This window comes from Condylostylus longicornis, unplaced genomic scaffold (genome assembly GCF_029603195.1).
Source record: "Condylostylus longicornis isolate FDR11 unplaced genomic scaffold, ASM2960319v2 ptg000048l, whole genome shotgun sequence".
In the NCBI taxonomy this organism is placed as follows: Eukaryota; Metazoa; Arthropoda; class Insecta; order Diptera; family Dolichopodidae; genus Condylostylus; species Condylostylus longicornis.
The window spans coordinates 10,796,651-10,816,824 of NW_026578017.1; the positions used below are offsets into that span (position 1 = coordinate 10,796,651).

Below are 20,174 nucleotides of genomic sequence, written 5' to 3' on the forward strand. Positions count from 1 at the left end.
TTTTGTAAAGAGTTTTTGAAAACTACTTAAAAGTAAATATAAAGTTACGAACATTTTTGTTCATGGGAAGTTTCTTTAAATTAATAAAAAAATTTTACTCTTATTTTTTTTTTACTAAAACTTAAATTTAAAGCTTTTCACCACTCAAATTTAATACTACGATGTTGTACAGTATTTACCAGGACAAGCACTTTATGTTTTTACTTTTCAGCCAATTAATGTGTTGATATTGTATTTTTGAATGCGAAAATCAAATTACATGGATAAGTTAAAATAAAATATAGAAACATGTTATCTCTGGAATATTTATACAATATGTATACGTACACATATATTTACAATAATAATTAAACCACATAGTGCACATTCACATGACTTGGATTCCAAAACCAAAATTTCATAAAGTAATTTTTTTTGTGTAACTTACGCATATAGACGCATACATATGTGCGTACGTGTTCATATGTATGTAGCATTCCAATAAGAATTCGATAAATGTTCATCAATTATTGTTTGTTATATCGCTTTGATAAAATATTTTTATTTTCGCATAACTTTTCAAAAATATTGTCCAAATTTATTAAAGTTTTCTCTTTTCCTTTTTAAAATCATCTCTGTTCACGTTATATCATTTGTCAGTACACAAAAAACGTTAACGTATTTTTGACTTTGACACCTATCAAAGACTAAACAACAAAGATACAAGAGCAATATGTAAGGTAGCGTTTTTTTTTTGTGCGTATGTTACTCTAGTCTATTGTGTTTTACCTTTAGTCGTGCAGAATGTAGCACAAGCTGCTAATATTTTAGTAATACATGTTTGAAATTTGCATATTCGACTTCTGCTTGTTTCTTTTCTTTATATATGTATAAGCATTTGTAAATAAGTATGTGCATAATATAGAGTTATTTAAATAATATGCACTTTTAAATTCACATTATTTATAAGAATAAGAACTGTTTATGAGAATAACACATCTATACATTTCTGTTCATAGTACGAGTAGAGTACGTGTATTTTTTTATTGCTTGTTTTGTATTCTTTTTCTTCTTTTTATTATTTTCACAACAAAATGAACAGATTCTATATACAAACAAACATATCAAGTCATATATGAATAAATATGAAATATTAATATGTATATAGATATGTAATATATTCATATATTTTTCTGTCGATTGTCGGTTTTTCTCAAATATACAAAATTCACCACTTTGTTTTCGTCATCGAAAACATGCTGTTCATCATGGTGAATAGTTGGCTGCAAAGCAAAAATAAACTTGGAAAAATATCTAAAAAGAAAGTTTTTGAATTAAAAATATTTTAGTATAGAAGTAACCGTCCGAGTGGTTGAACGTAAATAAATTTTTAAATTTTAAAAATTTTTTCGATTTTGAAGTATAAAAAATAAACGTGTTTGACACAAGGTTGGATTTTTTGTTTTCGACTTTTGATAGGTTTTTTTTTTTGAATATTTTATTGTTTTTGTCAATTTATTTTTATAAGTGTGTATGTGGCTGTAAAGAAAAAAAACAAGATTTATTTTAACATACACGAAAACACTGAAAAAAAAAGAAAAGAAAAAAAAAAATTGAGAAGATCGTCATTTTTATTTTATTTTAGAAAATAATAAAGTGCCTAATAATAATATCTACATACATATACATATATTTATTTTGATATGTTTTATTTTAATTAAAATTTAATTTAAAGTGAATTAAATAATTTTTTCCAAATAAAAACTAAATAAACTATTGAAAAAAAAAAACAACTGTACAAACATACATACATCAATCACTACTACTGTGATTAGTGGATTTCGTTCTTTTCCCTAATATGAAAATTAATTTGAACAATTTTTAATAACTCATGGATAAAATAATAAAATTTTTGCGCTTATTACTAACTGAATAAAAGAAAAAGCTTATTTTTAATTTATTTTACTAATAATTGATTTGGATTAATCATCAGATTTTGCGCATTTACAATATTATTGGAATGCTTAGCAAGATTATCTGGTTATTTTTTTGTTCAGTTCAGTAATGATCGCAAGCTTTTTATATAATTTCAATACATGCACATGTACATTCTTAGTACTAGATTATTTTAGAATAAGAGATACAAATTCAAAATTTTTCCAATTTTTTCAATTTCTTATTGATTTTCATTAAATTTGAATTTAAAATTTTTGTAGGCATCGAGTTCTGCATTCAAGAAAAAAGATAAGATTTGATTCTAAAAAAGAAAACAAATAATAATAACCCTTATATAAAACTAATTTTTATAATATTAAATAAAAAGTAAAAGAATAAATAAGAAAAATCAATCAAAATGGGTTGTGGAATGTCTATGGTTAAATATATATTATTCCTCTTCAATTTATTATGCGCGGTAAGTTCAATTTAATTATTTTTTATTTAATTTTATTTTGGGTTTTTTTTTAATAGATTTTTTGGTTTTCTTTATTATTTTTTTTTGGTGTTTGTAACTAAAAATACTGTATTATATATAATATATGTGTACATAACATACAAAATCTATAAATATAATGTATAAAAATAAATCTATAAATATAATGTACTACCTACCTGCCTATACATACTTATACTATTTGTACCTATGTACGTAAATGTATGTGTATTTATATATATATATATATGTACACACATTCATATATGAATGGATATCTATGCATATCTATTTACCTTTAACAATTATAGTTTTTGTTTTTCAATTTTAATCATGTGATCTTATGATATTTCTGACATATCTGTGAGCCACTATGTAGGTATATTAAAGAAATATTGAAAACGCTCCCACGAATATTGTAAGTTAAATAGCTAATTTTTTACAATCTGGAAGAAATTCTATTTAAGTAATTATGAAATTATGCCTATAATTCCCGCTGTTTACTAAATTTTTAAAAATTACAATTTAAATAATCGAATTTTGTTGAAAAATATATTGACAGATTGTTCTAGAGGGCTTCTTGTTAATCATTCAGTTAATTGTGCTTTCATTGCAAGTTATATAGACTGCAGAGTCTACATAATGCACTACATAATTATGTTTGTCTTTTAGTTTTGCTTGTACTTTTTGCGTTCATAGTTTTTATTTGTATTTGTAATTTATTTGATTTGTGAAGTTAATGAGGGAGCAATATTACAGAGTTTATTGAAAATATATTTGAATAGCTGTATAAGTTTTGTATAATGGGTATACCAAGCGAATTTATAAATAATCATTAAGTATTTATCAAATTTTAATAATTATTTTACTGTAATTACTCCGAAGGTTCAAACATTTAGATTACATTTAAACTCGATGTCGTTTTTGTAATTTTTTTGTGTTTTCCTCGGAATTTTAAATAGTGATTTTTTAAGAAAACTGATAAGTTCAAAAGCCTTATGGAATTTAATGATATTTTTTTTTCTTTTCTCTTTCTGTGTTTTTAATGGAATTATTTTTTATTTACAAATTTACATATGTACGTATGTATATAAGTTTCAACCGATAACTTTTTTGTGTTATAATTTAAAGTTTAATTTCGAAAATAAGCAAATAATATGCTAATCAAAAAAATTTGAGTAAATAAAGACAGAAAATAAATGAGTAAGCCAAAATAATGAGATCATATAAAGTTTAAATGAATACTAGACATTGTGTGCTTGTCTACCTACACAAATGAATGCTTATTTACACACTTATATATATATACATATAAATTGGTTTACGGTTTAAATTTTTAAATTATTATAATTGAGTTGTTTGTCACGATCATGTTTTTCCCCTTTCATTAAAATATTGTAAATACCCACAAACTTTGTCTGTTCTCTTTTTTGTTAAAATAAATAAATAAATATGGTAAATTCTTCTATCTAATCATATAATATCTGCGTAAATTTATTAATATTATTTAAATTTATTAGTTATACACGATTAAATATTGAAATTTTGTGTTCATTTTGCTTGTATATCAATAAATTCATATCATAAATATCAACAACTATATGTATATATATATATATATATATATATATATATATACATATATATATATATATATATATATACATATATATATATATATATATATATATATTCATTTTTAAGTAAGAACCTACTTGTTATAAAGCAATAATGATGAAAACAAATATTTTGAGGTTTCGTTTTTTGCTAATGTTTCATCAGATGCAATATATTGTGCCGCAAAAAAATATAGCAATTTTGCAATTTATTTAACCAGTTAATCATAAACTTACAATGATTTTTTCTTTGTAATTTTAAAAGCGAAAATTAATACTTCTCCAAGTGGCGAATATGGTTTGAAAATTAAACAAACCTAAGTATTTAATTCTTTCAATTTTATCAATAATTTATAACCAGTATTGATATTAATTTAAGAGGAAGCATTCATATACTTAGGCTTCTTTTCTTGGAAAATAATTATTTATACTATCAATTCTGAAGTATAATATTCTTATGAATCATTAAATTGATCGGAAATAGATTACTTGTCATTGATAAATTTATTTTTATTCTGTGATGAAACAAAACACATACATACTTAATATTAACCATAAAAAATTGTGAAACTTATTTATTAGAATTTTAAAAATACAAATTATTAGGAATTTAATCTATTTAACTTGAAATAATAATAATTTTTTAAACAATAGCTTTTAATTAAAAAAAAAAATTCAGTTTTCGGTCACATGAGTCTCTACATACCTACCTTCATATTTTATGGAGATTGTGAGTTATTTTATTGTAATGTCCAAGCTAAGGTGAATCAATAAAACGTGATTAGAAAATTTTATATAGAAAAATTGCAAAATTCTAAGCATGAATTAAATTTTAATTTTCGCTAATTTATTTTTAAGTATGCACAAGTACTTATACCTATATATTTACATTACATCATCTTCAATTAGTTTTAACATGAATATTTTTTAAATTAAAGCATAGGGACTTCTGGCTTTTGAAATGTGCCTTGATTATGCCTTAACAAAGAATATTGTTTATAAATTTATGAATTAAAATTAAAATAGTAAGGTCATTTCCCAAATTTTTATTTTGAAATTTAATTTATTACAATGAATTTAAAATAAAATTAATGCATAAATAATATTATTTTTATATTAGTTTGTTTTAATTAAGTACTTATATGTGTACTTGGTTGAATGGTTTATTTGTTTTCTTATTTTATCCTAATTAATTATTTTCTATACGTATACTTACATATATTTATGCCTTCTTATTGATTTAAATGAATTAAAGTTGCACAAATATAATTTTTATAGATTTATACAGTTTTATAATTAAATAATAATATTTTCAGAGCAAATATTTAATCGAAATTAAATAAATATAATAAGTAAATTAATCAGAAAAAAGAAACACTTTCATTTTTATCACATAGTTATTTACATTTAAAAAAAAATGATAAAAAGGTATTTATTTAATTATAAAATTTCTGAATAGTAAGAAAAAGGGCAATTAAAATTTGATTTCAATTTAAATATACCTTAAAGTCAAACATAAATAACTACCGACTATTGTGTTTTTTTTGTAGCACCGAAATAAGTACCGGCTATTGTTTATTTGTAACTACATTTTAATATACGGTAATTACTTATTGAAAAAAAAACAAAACAAAACTTTTGCAATTAAAATTCACACTGCCTTAATTACTATTGCAAATATTTTTAACATTATAGTTACAAAACAAATAAATTTGCTTTGTTTATTTTATATTTTAAAGATAACAAGGAACTTTGTTTGGTATGTAGGTACAACTACAAAATTTTAACTGCTTAAACTAAAAGATAGAGTGTTGGAAAATCATGCGTACCTACCTATTTTTATGTTAAATTTTTTGATAAACTTCAAGTAAAAGTATATTATAATATACGAATAATATAAATTTTTTTTTCCAAATCGGTTAAATACATTGTTTTTAGTATTTCAAATTTTGGTAGGTAACCTAAGTATAACATAATAAAATTAATATAAAATCACATCATCAATATACTTAGAACATTTTTATCAAAACTTGTTTCAAATATTTTTTGTTGCTAAAATTTATAGAGCCATACATAATTTAAATGGTTTTTTATATATCAACTCATGTGGTCCCTGACGATGCAGTTTTATTTTTATTTATTTCTCAAAGTATCTCTATACAAACTTTAATATTTTATCAAAATTATTGACCACAGCAAAAAAAATTCATTGTAAAATGTTAGTGTTTATTTAAACCAAATAATGCTTTTTTTTTTTTTGTATATACAAAGTATAAAAAATGACAAAGTTGAATTATAATGTTAAAAAATTTTTTATAAAAAAATTAAATGAAAAAATCATAAAAACAGTATTTAGGAATTTAGATATAACATACTTTGCTCAATTTTGTACTAGCCCTCAGTAAAGATGGTATTCACTGTAAAGAGCTTCTTATTTGTTTATTTATTGAGAAACAATAATTATTCTTATTAGCAAAGAGGAAGCAAATTAATAAAATATTTGAATGTGTGTGTGAAGACACAAAACTTTGATTAAATAAGCACAAATTTTTTTTTTAATTTTTTGGCCATTTCTTTTCGTTTTTCATTATTTTCTTTCATATAATTCTATCGTCTCTCTATTATATAATTTTACAATATAATTCAGTTTATGTGTTAAACTTTAACCAAATTCTAAAACTCAAAATCGTTATTTACTAAATATTTAAATACAAATTTGATTCCTTGACTTTTCTCATCTCGATGAAAAAAATTAAAAGTTGAACATTATTGCTTTTGTTATAGCCGCACATATTGAATACAGTCGCTACCGCAATTTGCCCTTCCTGTAGTGCCGATTTTTTCCATTTTCTTTTATACTGATTAAATAGCTAACTGATTTTTATACTTAGCAAGTATCTTTTACCAATATAATGTTATTCCTTTTTTTTATTGGTTCGGCTTGTATTGAAATCAAACAATAAGCTGCGAAAATTAAGTTAGATCGAAAAGTGTATAAATTGACATACATGTATTTTAAAATTAAAGATAAGAATTTTAAGTAACAAAAGAAAAGTTGATTCATTCTTTAGCACTATTTTCATAATTTAATTTTTTTTTTAATTTTATTTTATAAAATCATTGTTCTTTATTATACACATTTGATATTCACACCAATATTTTTGACAATTTAATATTTCGTCTTTATTAAATTTTATCAAAAATAAGATTTAGTGATTATACATATATGAAGTACACATGTATATATGTATATGTATACATATTTTGTAAATATTGTGTATAAAAATGCTATAATATACACATGTACGTATGAATAAATGCCAATAATTTTTGTATGGTTCTTAACTGAATTTCTTATGCTTACTGAATATTACATACATATATTATGTATATATATATATAAGCGAGTAAGTAAAACCTTATACAATTTTTGAAGCAATTTATCTATTGTTAAACTTAATTTTTATCGAATAACGTCATGTTATATTTTTGTAAAATTAAAATAATAAAAATAAAAAGGCAAAAATCACTTCTTTTTCGTCTCTCTATTTCAGATTTTCGATTCTAATGTTTTTCACTTCGTAGTATTGAAAGTTAGAGTTTTCAGCTTTTTTATTTTTTTTTACTTATTCTTATTATGTTTATTATACTTTGCATTTATTTCTTTATTCATTCTTTGTTGCCCTGTTTTCTTTTATTCCATAGTATGTATTTTATGGTAGTACTCTGTGTGCCTGTGTTGTTAAACCCACCAAACAAAAACATTTTGTTTTTTGTTTTGATAAAAAAAAAAATTTATTTGGAATAATAGTTAGGGAAATCAATAGAAATTTTTTTTTTCGATAATAATTTTCTATAATCGTTAAATTTTGAAAAGAAAAATTATTTTTATTACATTTAGTTTCATAACAAATTTTATTTTAAAACCAATTCAACTTTTAAACTTTTAGTTTTTAATAAAAATTATGGCTTTAGGTACATTTAAATGGAGTAATGTCAGATTGAGAATACAATAAAGTTTTGAAATGCTTGTATAAAACAAAATTCAATAAAAATATGCAATAAATATTGATTAATCTTTATAGAATTTATGCAGTTTCCCATTCTTATTTAAAGTACAATTAAGTTTGAATTGTAATAACATTGCAGTTATTACTTTAAAAATAAATTTATTGCCTCAAATTTAATATATAGTTGCACACATACAATTTCCAATGTAACCTTCTTACATCTACAAAACAATAATTACGATACTGCATGTGCTCACGCATATTATATAATACGAGTATGTATGTAAATTGTGGTAAAAATTAAACTTTGATCAAAGTCTTCTCAATGCAATCCATTAAAAAGAATTACATATTTTCTAATTCTTTACTAGATGGATAGATTTGTATAGAAAAATCATTTTGACAAATCTTTGTGACTTGTCGAAAAATTTTGTATACATATTTAAGTTTTTGATTCCAATCAAAATTATTGACTTAATTGAGCTCCATTAGAGTTAAAATCACTTATACATACTTTCTTACGATTATTGATTTCATTTAAGCACTCGTGATTTCCATTTAGTTTTTTATGAAAAACTTACCTTGTACCTACTTATTTTCTAATCAAATTTGTTCGAAATTTTTTTTATAAATCTCTTAAATTTTATTAAATCTGGGAAAGAAAATGTTTGACATTGGTAAATAGCTACTTTTATAAATTTCTTGGACTATGCCTGAAATCTCAAATAAAAATATAAAAAAAAAATGTTAAAAAGAAGGAAAAAAATGAAAATATCGCGCCGCGAGTTGTACCACCGATATAGTTTTTTTTATTAATGATTTTCTTATATATTTTTTTCTGATTTGTTAGATTCAAAATATGGAAATAGTCGAGTAGAGTTTGTTTTCTTTCCTTTGAAAAGTTTTATTTAATAGGAATGAAATGTATATGTACATACATATGTATGCATAGATTTATATAGTTTGTTCTGTCATTGTTTGCGTCTTTTTTTTTTCTACCAATATTGTATTGTTATTTTTTATTTTCATTTAAGTACAATTTGTGTTTGTCAAGTTAAACTAGTTTCGTTTTTGGCGTATTTTTGTTTTATTTCTTCATTTTCAAGATCATGCTATTATGTACGTAAAATGAAATTATATATATATATATATGTATATATATGTATATACATGTATATTTTTTAAATACATCACGTTTGTAACATAATCGTTCGTTTCTTTTTATACATTATGTATGCCTGTATATTATATATACAAATTCATACATACATATACTTACATAGTTTTTATTAAGCATTAAATGTGAAATTTCGATTAACAAATTAAATATTATATAGTGTTAGTTTAATAAAACCACCAGTAAAACCCCTATTTTTTTTGTTACTAAATAAGTAGGTAGGTACCATACAATATAATAATAAAATTTACAAAATTCTTGATTTCTTTGGTAAGTAATCATTTATATTTGTATAAGAATTCACATACTTATATTGTAAACATGAACATATGTATATGTATGTACATATTCAATGTCGATAGTAGTTCCTTTGCTTTTGACTGACTGATAATATTTCCTTTTAAATTGTTCTTTTTCCTTGATTATTTCTATTTACAGATTAATCTACCCATTAATTTACATGTATGATATGACATTTTATCATGCACTACCATTCAATTTGATTTAAGAATTTTAGGCAGATGTTATACATATAAATTAAGTATTATATCTTAGGTTTGCGATTATGTCGCTTACATGTATCTGTATGAGCCCTATTATAATATATAAGATATAATATTTTTCAAAAATTATGTGATGTAAATTCTGTACATTATACTCAATTATCTTATAGCTTGTCTGATTTAATTTTATCATTTAGTGTTTAAAATATATTGAGGTTTTGGTGGTTAATTTGTACATTTACTGTGATGTGCCATTGCATCTTTATTTTTCATATTTTGACCTAAGTAGGTATGTAGCTTCTATCTAAAATTTTTATTAAATCAAATATGTAATGCCAAAAAAATTTTATTTATTCTTTTCGGTTTTTTCTAATAATCTAAACATATTGTGTGTAAATATAAATATATTTAATTATATATCTAATACTCTAAGGAAAAATAATCCCAACTGTTATTGAATGTTCTTTGATAATGAATGCTTAAAATGTGTTATATTTCAAGTATGACATCATATTTTGCTTTTAATGAGATTTATAGTTGGAAGTTATACCAGCTTAGTACCTCTTTTATGTGGTACTTATGAAGAATTTTTAGGTTTTTTCTTTAATATTCTTGAAGAACGATCATAATTTTATCGTATGAAAGTGTGATAACACGTACATATGCATATGTATGTATGTATAACAAACTTAATTTAGTTCGTATCAATGTATGTTCTTCAATCTAATTTTTTATTTACATTATTAACTATTTTTTTATATTCGCTTTCATATTTTAACAGTTTTTTTCTTTTTAACTTTTTATATTTAAAACGTTACTTGGTAAGATGTATGAGCATAACATACATAAGTATAGTAGACTGGAGAGAAATGGATTTTTTTTTCAAAAAAAAGGGAAGATTTATTTCATTTCAAAGTTAAAGCGTTAATTTTTATGAATGTTGGGTACCCTTACAAATAACTAACTTCTATACATACGTATACATAAAGTATATTTGTATTATTTATATCCGGAATGTTAGTATAATTTTGAACTACCACCACAACTATATATTAACTATTTAATAAGATATATGTATGTCTCTATATCAAATAATATTAAAAAAAGGTAGTTATATATTATTATAATGTATGGGTTTGCTGGAATGAGATCAACATTTTAATAGTTGTTTTGTGTTTTGTTAAAGATTAAAAGTTCCCAAAGTTCCCTATTATTCGGTTAAATTAAAAAGAATCAAATAAAAATATAAAAAGTCAGCAACAAGAAAACATGAGGAAATACTTTCATACATATATACTAAACATATACATACAAATGTATAAAGTGTATAATAAAATGAAAATACATAAGTAATAAAAAATAAATGTAAAAATGAAATAATTATTGTCACAACTTACAATAAGCCACAGACAAGAAAGAGACAGCAAATTTATCTTTTATTTTTTTTTATTTGTTGTTTTGATGAATGAAAATTATTAGCACATTCTTATGTACGCATATATTATTTTTTCCAACAAAATGTTTAAAAATAAAATTTTTATTTAAAGAAAATGTAATAATTTTGATATCAAGTTTGTGATAAATACGAGAACTTTACAAGATTCTACAAAATTTTTAGAAATTTTCCTTCTTATTTAATAGCTTTTACTAATTTTAATTGTTAAAAATACGAAAGTTTCATGTAGAGCAAAGGTTTTCAAAATTCCTTTAAATATCATAAGTAATTAGTAAAACTTTTAACAGAAATGTAGATTTGAAGATAAAATGCATTTGTTTTATTAAAAAAAATTCATGTAATTCCAATGTTTTCCATATACAAATTTTTTTAAAACCACTCACTTTGAGTTGAAGAATTGTGTATTTACATACTGTATTGGATCCAAATATACAATTAGTATTTATTGCAACAGTAACATTTCGTTTGTTTAGTACCTCTTATTATTGAAAAAAATTTCATACACTTTGCAGACGTTCTTATTATGGACGAATCAAAGATCAAATATTTAGAGAAAATCTTTATTACTCCAATAGCAATAAAATTTTTAAAAAATCATCCAACTACAATATTGCACAACTTAAAAATTCATTTAAAACGCAAATATTTCGGAGTGTACCTACTTTAAATATATTAAATAATCAAAAAAAATAAATGAAAAAAATTCAAATAATTTAATAATTAAATTCCCATAGTTAACAGAAACAAATCATAGTTAAGATTTTTTTTTTAATTTTTTTTTATATACATAATCATTTATTTAGCATAAATAACATATAAAACTTTTAAAAAGCAAAATAGGAAGAGAAACTAAACTCAATAAAAAAAAAGGAGCAAAATACAATAATTATAAAACATGTAGGTACCTACCATAATATTAACTATTTTTGCTGACTTGATAAAAATTTTATTTTATACAACTATATCAAAAGAGCATTATATATGTGTGTACAAAAGTATTTATTTACATAAATATATATAGATATATATATATATATATATATATATATAAGTACACTTGGAAGGATTGTTATTTAAAAGCAATAATTGAAGGACTCCATTAAACGAGTACAAGGGTAAAAATGGATCGCTGTTAAAATAAAAAAAGAAAAGAAAGGAAAAAAACAAGAAACTGTGCACAAACACACGTGGTTATGTCTATATAATGTTACATAATATTGTATGCGTATGTACTTCTGTAAAGTAATAGGGTACTAAAAAATCTTTGACTTTTTTTTTCCCCTCATAAAGAGATTTTAATGTAAATCCCTAAACGAAATTAAAAATAACAATTATAAGTAAATAAATAATTATGCATTATACATACATATACACATATATAAATATATATATAAATGTGTACAGATTTATGTATAAATATACAAAATATTTGTCCTTTTTTGTTTTTAATTTATTTAAGTACATACATAACACAGTTACATACTTGGTTAAAATTTAAAGGTTGACTAAGTTTTTAAGGACACTTTTTTTTTGTTTCATTTTAGAAATAACTAAGTTTATTTGTGTTTTGTCTTTTTTAAGTAGGTAATTATTTCTTTTTATTACCATAATTTTTATATTCAATTGTAAGGATTCTATAATAAATGTATATAAAAGGATAATGTAAAATACATTTATCAAATACATGTACAAATATTTTACATAAATTGTAACACCATTTTAAGTATTTGTCTTGTGTGAAATGAAACTTTAATATTTTTGTTTGCAAGTACCTACCTACTTATTTATTTGTTTTTACCGTTCATATTATTTTGATATATGAAAGTACATACTTACATACATTATTTTTTTTTGCATTTACTCAAGTATAAGAATCAAACTAGTTGCTGGGAGTCACTATCCATACTCTTTCACGATTAGAATTTTTAGTGTGAATTTTAAAATGTACTTACATAATATGTGAAAAAATAGAAAAAGGGACTTAAATCAAAATAATCATAATTTATTTTTACATTTTGATTTGAGATAGTTTTTGGGAGGAAAACTGTAGTCAGTTGGCAGAAGAAACGATAAGAAGATAAAAATTAAAACTTATTTATTAATGTTGTGTTTTAATATTTTTTAACATCATTTTATGTAGGTAAATGTGCATATTAAAATGTTCGTTTTGTTTTTAAAAATTTTAAAAGATTAATAGATCAAGAGTTTTCGTATATTTTTCAAAAAATTGCATTTCACATGTGTCAAATCATCTTAAATCGAATTTCCGTTGAAAATCTGTTTTTTTTAGTTCATATTTATTCTCAAAATTTTTTAAAATTCAAAAGTATTTTCGTTTTGGAAACCTGTTTGATTTAAGCTAACGTTTTTTATACATCTTAATTATTTATATCTTCCGAGAATAAAGTTGTTAAACATTTAAATAAAAAATTATAAAACATAAAGGCCAGTTTATTATACACCCCTTTTCAACCAGTGAATCCCTTTCACTGGTTATTAAGTTTTAAGAGTGCCGCATATGTCAGTGTTCAGTTTATTAATTAAGAATATATATATTCAAAAAATGTCATGACTTTAACTTAGCATCAAGTTGTACAAACAAAAAAACTGATTTGTAGAATTGACCAAAAGTTTGGATGAAAAAATAAACCGTAGATATTCAATGGCCAAATTTAACCGGGCCCTCGTTATTGTGAATGTAAAAATATGATGATGAGATAAAATTTTGGAAAAATAAAAAAATAATTTTTTTTTAACTGAAATGTGTTTCTATCTCTTGGTCTATACTATAATAAAATATCTCTCCAAAAACTTAATAAATTATTAAGTATATAGTAAACATTTTTTTTTTTTAAATATTTGAGGTTTTTTTCACATTTTTAATTTTATTTTAAATTTTCACTTCGTTTAAAAACAGAGAGCATATGAAATCGGAGACGGGAGTTTAATTTATAGTTTTTTTTTACATTTTTTTTATGACTTTGATAGTTTACTGTTATTTTATAACAATTTTAACTTGTTATTGTTAAACATTTTTTCATATATTTCTGTTTTAATTTAGGAGTGGGAATTAGTTTTGGTATGGAGCATACTTGCTTGCATATGAGTTTTATATAATGAAATATAAATGTATCTTTACAGCTTTCAAAAAAAAAAAAATTAGAAAATGAACGTTTAAGAGTTGTGTGTATAAACTTTAGGAAAAAGGGTAAAATAATGAATGTAAAGTGCCAGATAAAAGAGGCATAGTAAAAATAAAATTTTAAGCGAAAAAAATATTTTGATTGAAAAAGAACATAGAAAAATTTTTAAAAAACATGAAGAATAATATAAAAATATAAAAATTTGTCGTTATTTTCAATGGGTTCATTTTCTGGAGTCCGATTATTCTGAAGAGTTTCTAAGTTTAATCTTAGAGAAATAGAATCCAAATTCAAAGAAAAATCAAATTCAACGCTCTATACTTCATACTTGTCTGAAGTGTAGAGTTATTAACATTATCTTGAATTACTTAGTTGTTTTAGGTTCATTAAGAGCATATCCCGAATGTTTCTTACAGCTTATTTTATTCAATATTTCTTATACAATTTCTTATATTAGATTTACGGAGTACTCTTTTTTTGAATTTCTAAGAAAAGTTATTTGCTTAGTGAGATTTCATTTCTATTACAAAGCTACAATCTGTCTTTCACATAATCGGAAATCAGAAATTTTTAGATTAATATTTTTATAATTTTATAGCATTAAAATTCAATTGTTCATTCAAATTCGAGTTCTTCACATATTCATTTACACATACATATGTATTTATATACATACATATTTTAATGATGCTTGTGCGTTTATGTGTATGTTATTTACAATCAAAAATTCATTTATGTATTTCAAAATGGGAATAGCTAAAAAAAAAAAGGATTTGCATTTTTTTTTTGATAATTTCAATCATATTATTAACAATATATTTAAAATACGTACATATATACAAATACATATCACATATTTAAGTATATAAAAGATATGTACTTATAAATTTAATTGATGTTTATTCAATTATAATTGAATATCATTTCCGGCTACATTTTTGTTATTTAAGACTGTTAATTAAGTTCGATGTTAATTAATAGGCTGTAATACATATGCTTTTTGTGATTAATGTGGTTCACACCAAAATTATATACAATGTATGTACGATAAATATTGCACTCTATTATATTATTTAAGTGAATGCATATGTTTCAGATTATAAATTTGTATTTTAACCAAAAATAAATTAATAAAAAAAAAATACATTAAAAATAATTGTTCATTCTATTTTTTGTTGCTTTTCTGTCATGCGGGTCGATAATAAAAATTATTGCATGCCAAATTAATAAAAAGGAAGGAAAACAAAAATAAAAGAAATCATTTTACATACAATCATTTTTTTTAATCATAACATTTAAAATTATTATTAAATTAAATTGATTGAAATGTAAAAAAAAAAAATTGTTCAATAGTTAAGTGGTAAAATAACAACAATTTTGAGAAATCAGTAATGAACTGTTAATTAAAGTTGTATGTAAATTTTATTTTTGTTTTATTTTTTGCTTTTTGCAAATGTTATTTTCAATATACCGGGTGGGATATTTCGTGTTTCATAAGAAAAAAAAATAACAATTATTCTTGCTAGTTCTCATCATTTTTTAATTTATGAGAAATCAAAAGCTCAGGGAATATGTAATTAAAATATTGTTTACCTACACATTTTAGAAGAAAATACGTAATTCATTAGAAATATTTTCTAACAGGAAGAGTGTATATATTTTTGAAATTTATTATTCAGAAACTATTTTAAATATCTTGATTCAAATTATTCAAAAATGGTTGAAATTATTCGAATTTTTTTAAGAAATTAATAAATAGTTTTTATTAATTTTTGATTAACTGGCCACAATAAATTCCATTGTCTCTTTCAAGAGATTTGAGAGATAATATTTGCTTTAATGAATTATAATATATCAATTTTAAATTAAATAGTTTTATATTTGATGAAAGGTTTCTCATTTTTGCTTATTTTTGGTATTCTTTTTAACAATCACTAATTAACACATAATAATGTTAAACAGTAATTCGGTTGTCGTTTATCATATGTACATATGTGTGCATATTTATGTTATACACATTCGCTTATTTTGTTGTAATACAAATTTGACAATGAATGGTATTTTAAACAAATACGTAATGTAAATTGATTAAGTAATTAAAAAATAAAATCTGTTATAATTATTATTATGTACTCAATATTGTAATATAATATTAAACTTGTAATTTATCAAATTTTTCATAATTAAATATTATAACTAATTGTATATTACATACATTTGTATGTACGTGTATAAATTTTTATTTTTGCATTATTTATACATAATATAAATAATTGTTAATTGCATAACTTTATATATAAGAATTTGTTGAAAACCAATTAAATTTATAAATTAAATTTTTTATAAACGCGCCAATTGTGCATACACTCATGCAAACGCTATAAATTAAGAACTCTGTTATATAATTTGTGTGTAAGTAATTAATTTAAATGATATATGTACATATATAAGTCATTTTAAACAAGCCAGTGGTATTGAAAATGAATCCACTAACTCAGGTTTAAATGGAGTCGGATTAAACAAATAATTCTTATAGAATAATTAATAAACTGCGGTTTCACAAAATTTTCAACTGAAAATGACATATTATAAAAATATTTTTGTAGAGTAATCTAGAAAAAATGAAAACAAAAATTTCACATTCAACTGAAATCACTATAAAAATTCAATCGAAAAACAAGTATGGTATTGTTGTGAAAAAAACATTGTTCGACAAAAAATTGTAATTTCAATTAAATTTTGAAGCAATTAATAACTATTATAAGTATCGAATATCAATTAGTAATTGGACGAATTTACACTTTTTTTCAATTTCAATTTATCAGTCATATACTTACTTGATTTTTTTTGTGGTTAGTCATGTCCGTCGGTACACTTTGTAAATTTAATAATACTTATCCATGTAGTTATGTAAATATTACGTAGCTATATATGTATACATATATATATAAATATATGTATTTAGGCACATAATAAGATTTTAAAATATACATGTTTATGTATATAGGTGTAAGTATAAATATTTTTGATTATTATAGTTATTAATTTTTCGAAATCAATGAAATTATTTATAATTAAATTATTCCCAAACGCACAATAGAATTTTTTTCCATAAATGATGTAATTAATTGCCCTGTTTTCATTTAAAAAAAGTTCATTATTTCTTTTGAATATTTTTTTTTATTTATTTATTTAATATTATTATTATAATTTGCAATAATTTTCGAATATAATTTTTATTGGCAAAATATATATTTGTGTATTTATTTAATATGTATTTGTAAGTCAAATGAAAAGAAAAAAAAATTTTTAATGCCAATAATATTGAAAAAATAAAATTAAATTTGAAAATTAAACTATTTTTTAAAATTCGGATTTTTTTTTATTTCATACATGCATTTATACAATGCACTTAAATATATAATATTTAATTTTTGCTGATTATATAACAATAAAATCATTGAAACAATTAAACAAATCAAAGTATTTGTAAATAAAAAATTTGTTAGATGGAATTAAAAAAATTAATATGAGCATTCTATAGGTAAGACAATAAAATAATTAAAAACTACCACAAAAAAAAAAAAATAAAATAAAAAGAAAAGCAAATATAACTTTTATTTTAAAATCATGAAAATTTAATTAGGTAATCATCTGACTATAGATAATAATATATTACAGAATTTTTTTTTTAGATTTTAGAAATAAAAAATTGCTAAAAAAATAAATTGAAATAAAAACATGCTGAGGTTATTATTTTTAATTGACTTACTTAATAAAAATATATAGAATTAGAACAATTTAAAAAATAAAATTCAAATTTTAATAAAAACCAAAAATTATAGTTAAATTGAATTAAAATTACTCAGTGAAGGCATATTTAGATTTCCAATTTTTAAATTTTTCATATGTCTATTTAAATAATAACAAAATTATCAAACAGAAGAGCTAACTCTTCAGTGTATACTAAGCGCTTTTCTTTTATTTTTTGCAATATAATAATGTATACGTGAAACGTATCTAACTGAGTTCAAAAATTAAATATTGTTATAATAGAACAGAATTTTAAACAGAATTAAAAAAAAATACATATATTCAGTTTAACGTTAGCCGTACATTGTTAAATTTTCCCATCAACATTGTTGATCAACTATAGCTTGCGTTTTGCTTAAAACACTTATTCGGGAACTAATTTCATTTTTAAAAGAATTCCAGAATGCAAAATCATTTTTAGAATGCAAGACATTAATGATGATATTACAAATCACTGACAAAAAAATGCAGAAAAAGAAGTGGGTAAAAAAGTTTTTAAACGAAAGAGATTAAATATAGGAACGAAAGCAAATGACATTACTTTTTGATAACTGCTTAACGCAATTCTTGAAGTTGGCTATCGACTATCGACAATTTTAACAATAATTTTTTTTTTCGAAATTAGATGCTTTGTTTATCAATGTTGATCAACAGGATTATGTATAACACATATTGATTAAATATAATTTGAAAAATTAAAAAAATTTTGTTTTTACTTTCAATTAAAAATTCAATTTTCAAAAACCGTTGAAAAACATACGGCTATGCGTTTCAACTTTATATTCAACTCAACCTATGTTTATCAACATGTTATAAATAAAAGATTTCAAATTATGAAATATTAAAAACACAGGCCATACACGAATTCAAATTATAAAATTTATGACTAAGTATGGCATTGTGTACAAAAATTGTAATAATGTAATAACCAATATGTAATAAAAAGTTAAAAATGTAAATATAATAAGGTATTCGTGTCATTTATGACAATTCTGGAACTTTATTTTATTACCGATAATTTGATATCAATCTAAAAATTTAATATTGAATTGTAATTATAAATAAAAATAATTATTATAACAAAAATTATATTGATTTGTGATAATTTTATGTATTCATTTGAAAGAGGTTTCGATTTAAAAAATATGATATTGTATTTATAAAAAAAATTAAAAATATTAAATAAACTATAAGTTAAAATATGCCACTGTAAAATGCAATTATTTAATTGCATAAAATTGTTATTAAATGTTATAACAATAGCCTCTAGTTATATGACCATTAAAGCAGCTAAAGCATGATTGACACATTGGAAAATGTTTTATGAAATTCTAAATTATTTAAAGAAAATCACTTTTTTTTTTAAATAAAATTTATTTTATTCCGATTTAAGGAACAAAAATATGCCATTTAACTAATAATAAAAAAATTTTCGTGACCTGATTTTACTTTTTCGATAAATTATATAATTACAGTTTATGAATGTGTTAAATGAAATTCTAAAACAAAATATTTAATGCATTTTTATAAAATCATGAAAAATAAATTGAAATTCCATTTTTACTTTTAAATTATATGTAATTTAGTCTAGTCTAATGTACATAATATTGCGATCTAAATAACTTTTTAAAGAATTTTGTAAATTACATACAAAATCTAACTATTATTAAGCAAAGCGTTAATGAAATTCATTAGAATTTTTGTAAAATATTTTAAACCACTAAAAATCTTTTTTTAAAAAAATGATAACCATCCCAAATCATCTAAAGTTTGACATGGGACAGACAATAATTCCCATATTTATGTAGTTTATAGTATGAGTATATTAAATTTTTGGAAAGTAATATTATATATTATACATTACTTATATAATATTTATTATTGGTAATTTGCTTTGCTTTGTAATAATCTAATAATTTCGAAATGATCTAATTATTATGAAGTGATATGCATATGGGTTTACATTTTTTTTGTTGTTACGTATTTACAAGTATAAAATTATTATGAACTTTTATATTTGTATAGAAAAATTCTGATTTGGTAATT

At 21.7% G+C, this 20,174-nt stretch overlaps 1 protein-coding gene across 3 annotated transcripts in view; it reads left to right on the plus strand.

Moving 5' to 3' along the window:
* Positions 1 to 1,308: 1,308 nt before the first annotated feature.
* LOC129610721 (23 kDa integral membrane protein-like) overlaps positions 1,309 to 20,174 on the plus strand; it is a 98,845-nt gene continuing 79,979 nt past the window's right edge. For 2 of the 3 annotated variants that reach the window (XM_055523388.1, XM_055523390.1), the window contains exons 1-2: positions 1,309 to 1,428; positions 2,196 to 2,392. In XM_055523388.1, coding sequence (XP_055379363.1) covers positions 2,333 to 2,392 — 60 coding nt within the window. In that variant the 5' untranslated portion in view covers positions 1,309 to 1,428; positions 2,196 to 2,332. Of the gene's footprint in view, positions 1,459 to 2,195; positions 2,393 to 20,174 lie in introns of all 3 variants that reach the window. The other variant, XM_055523389.1, reaches the window with a different exon arrangement.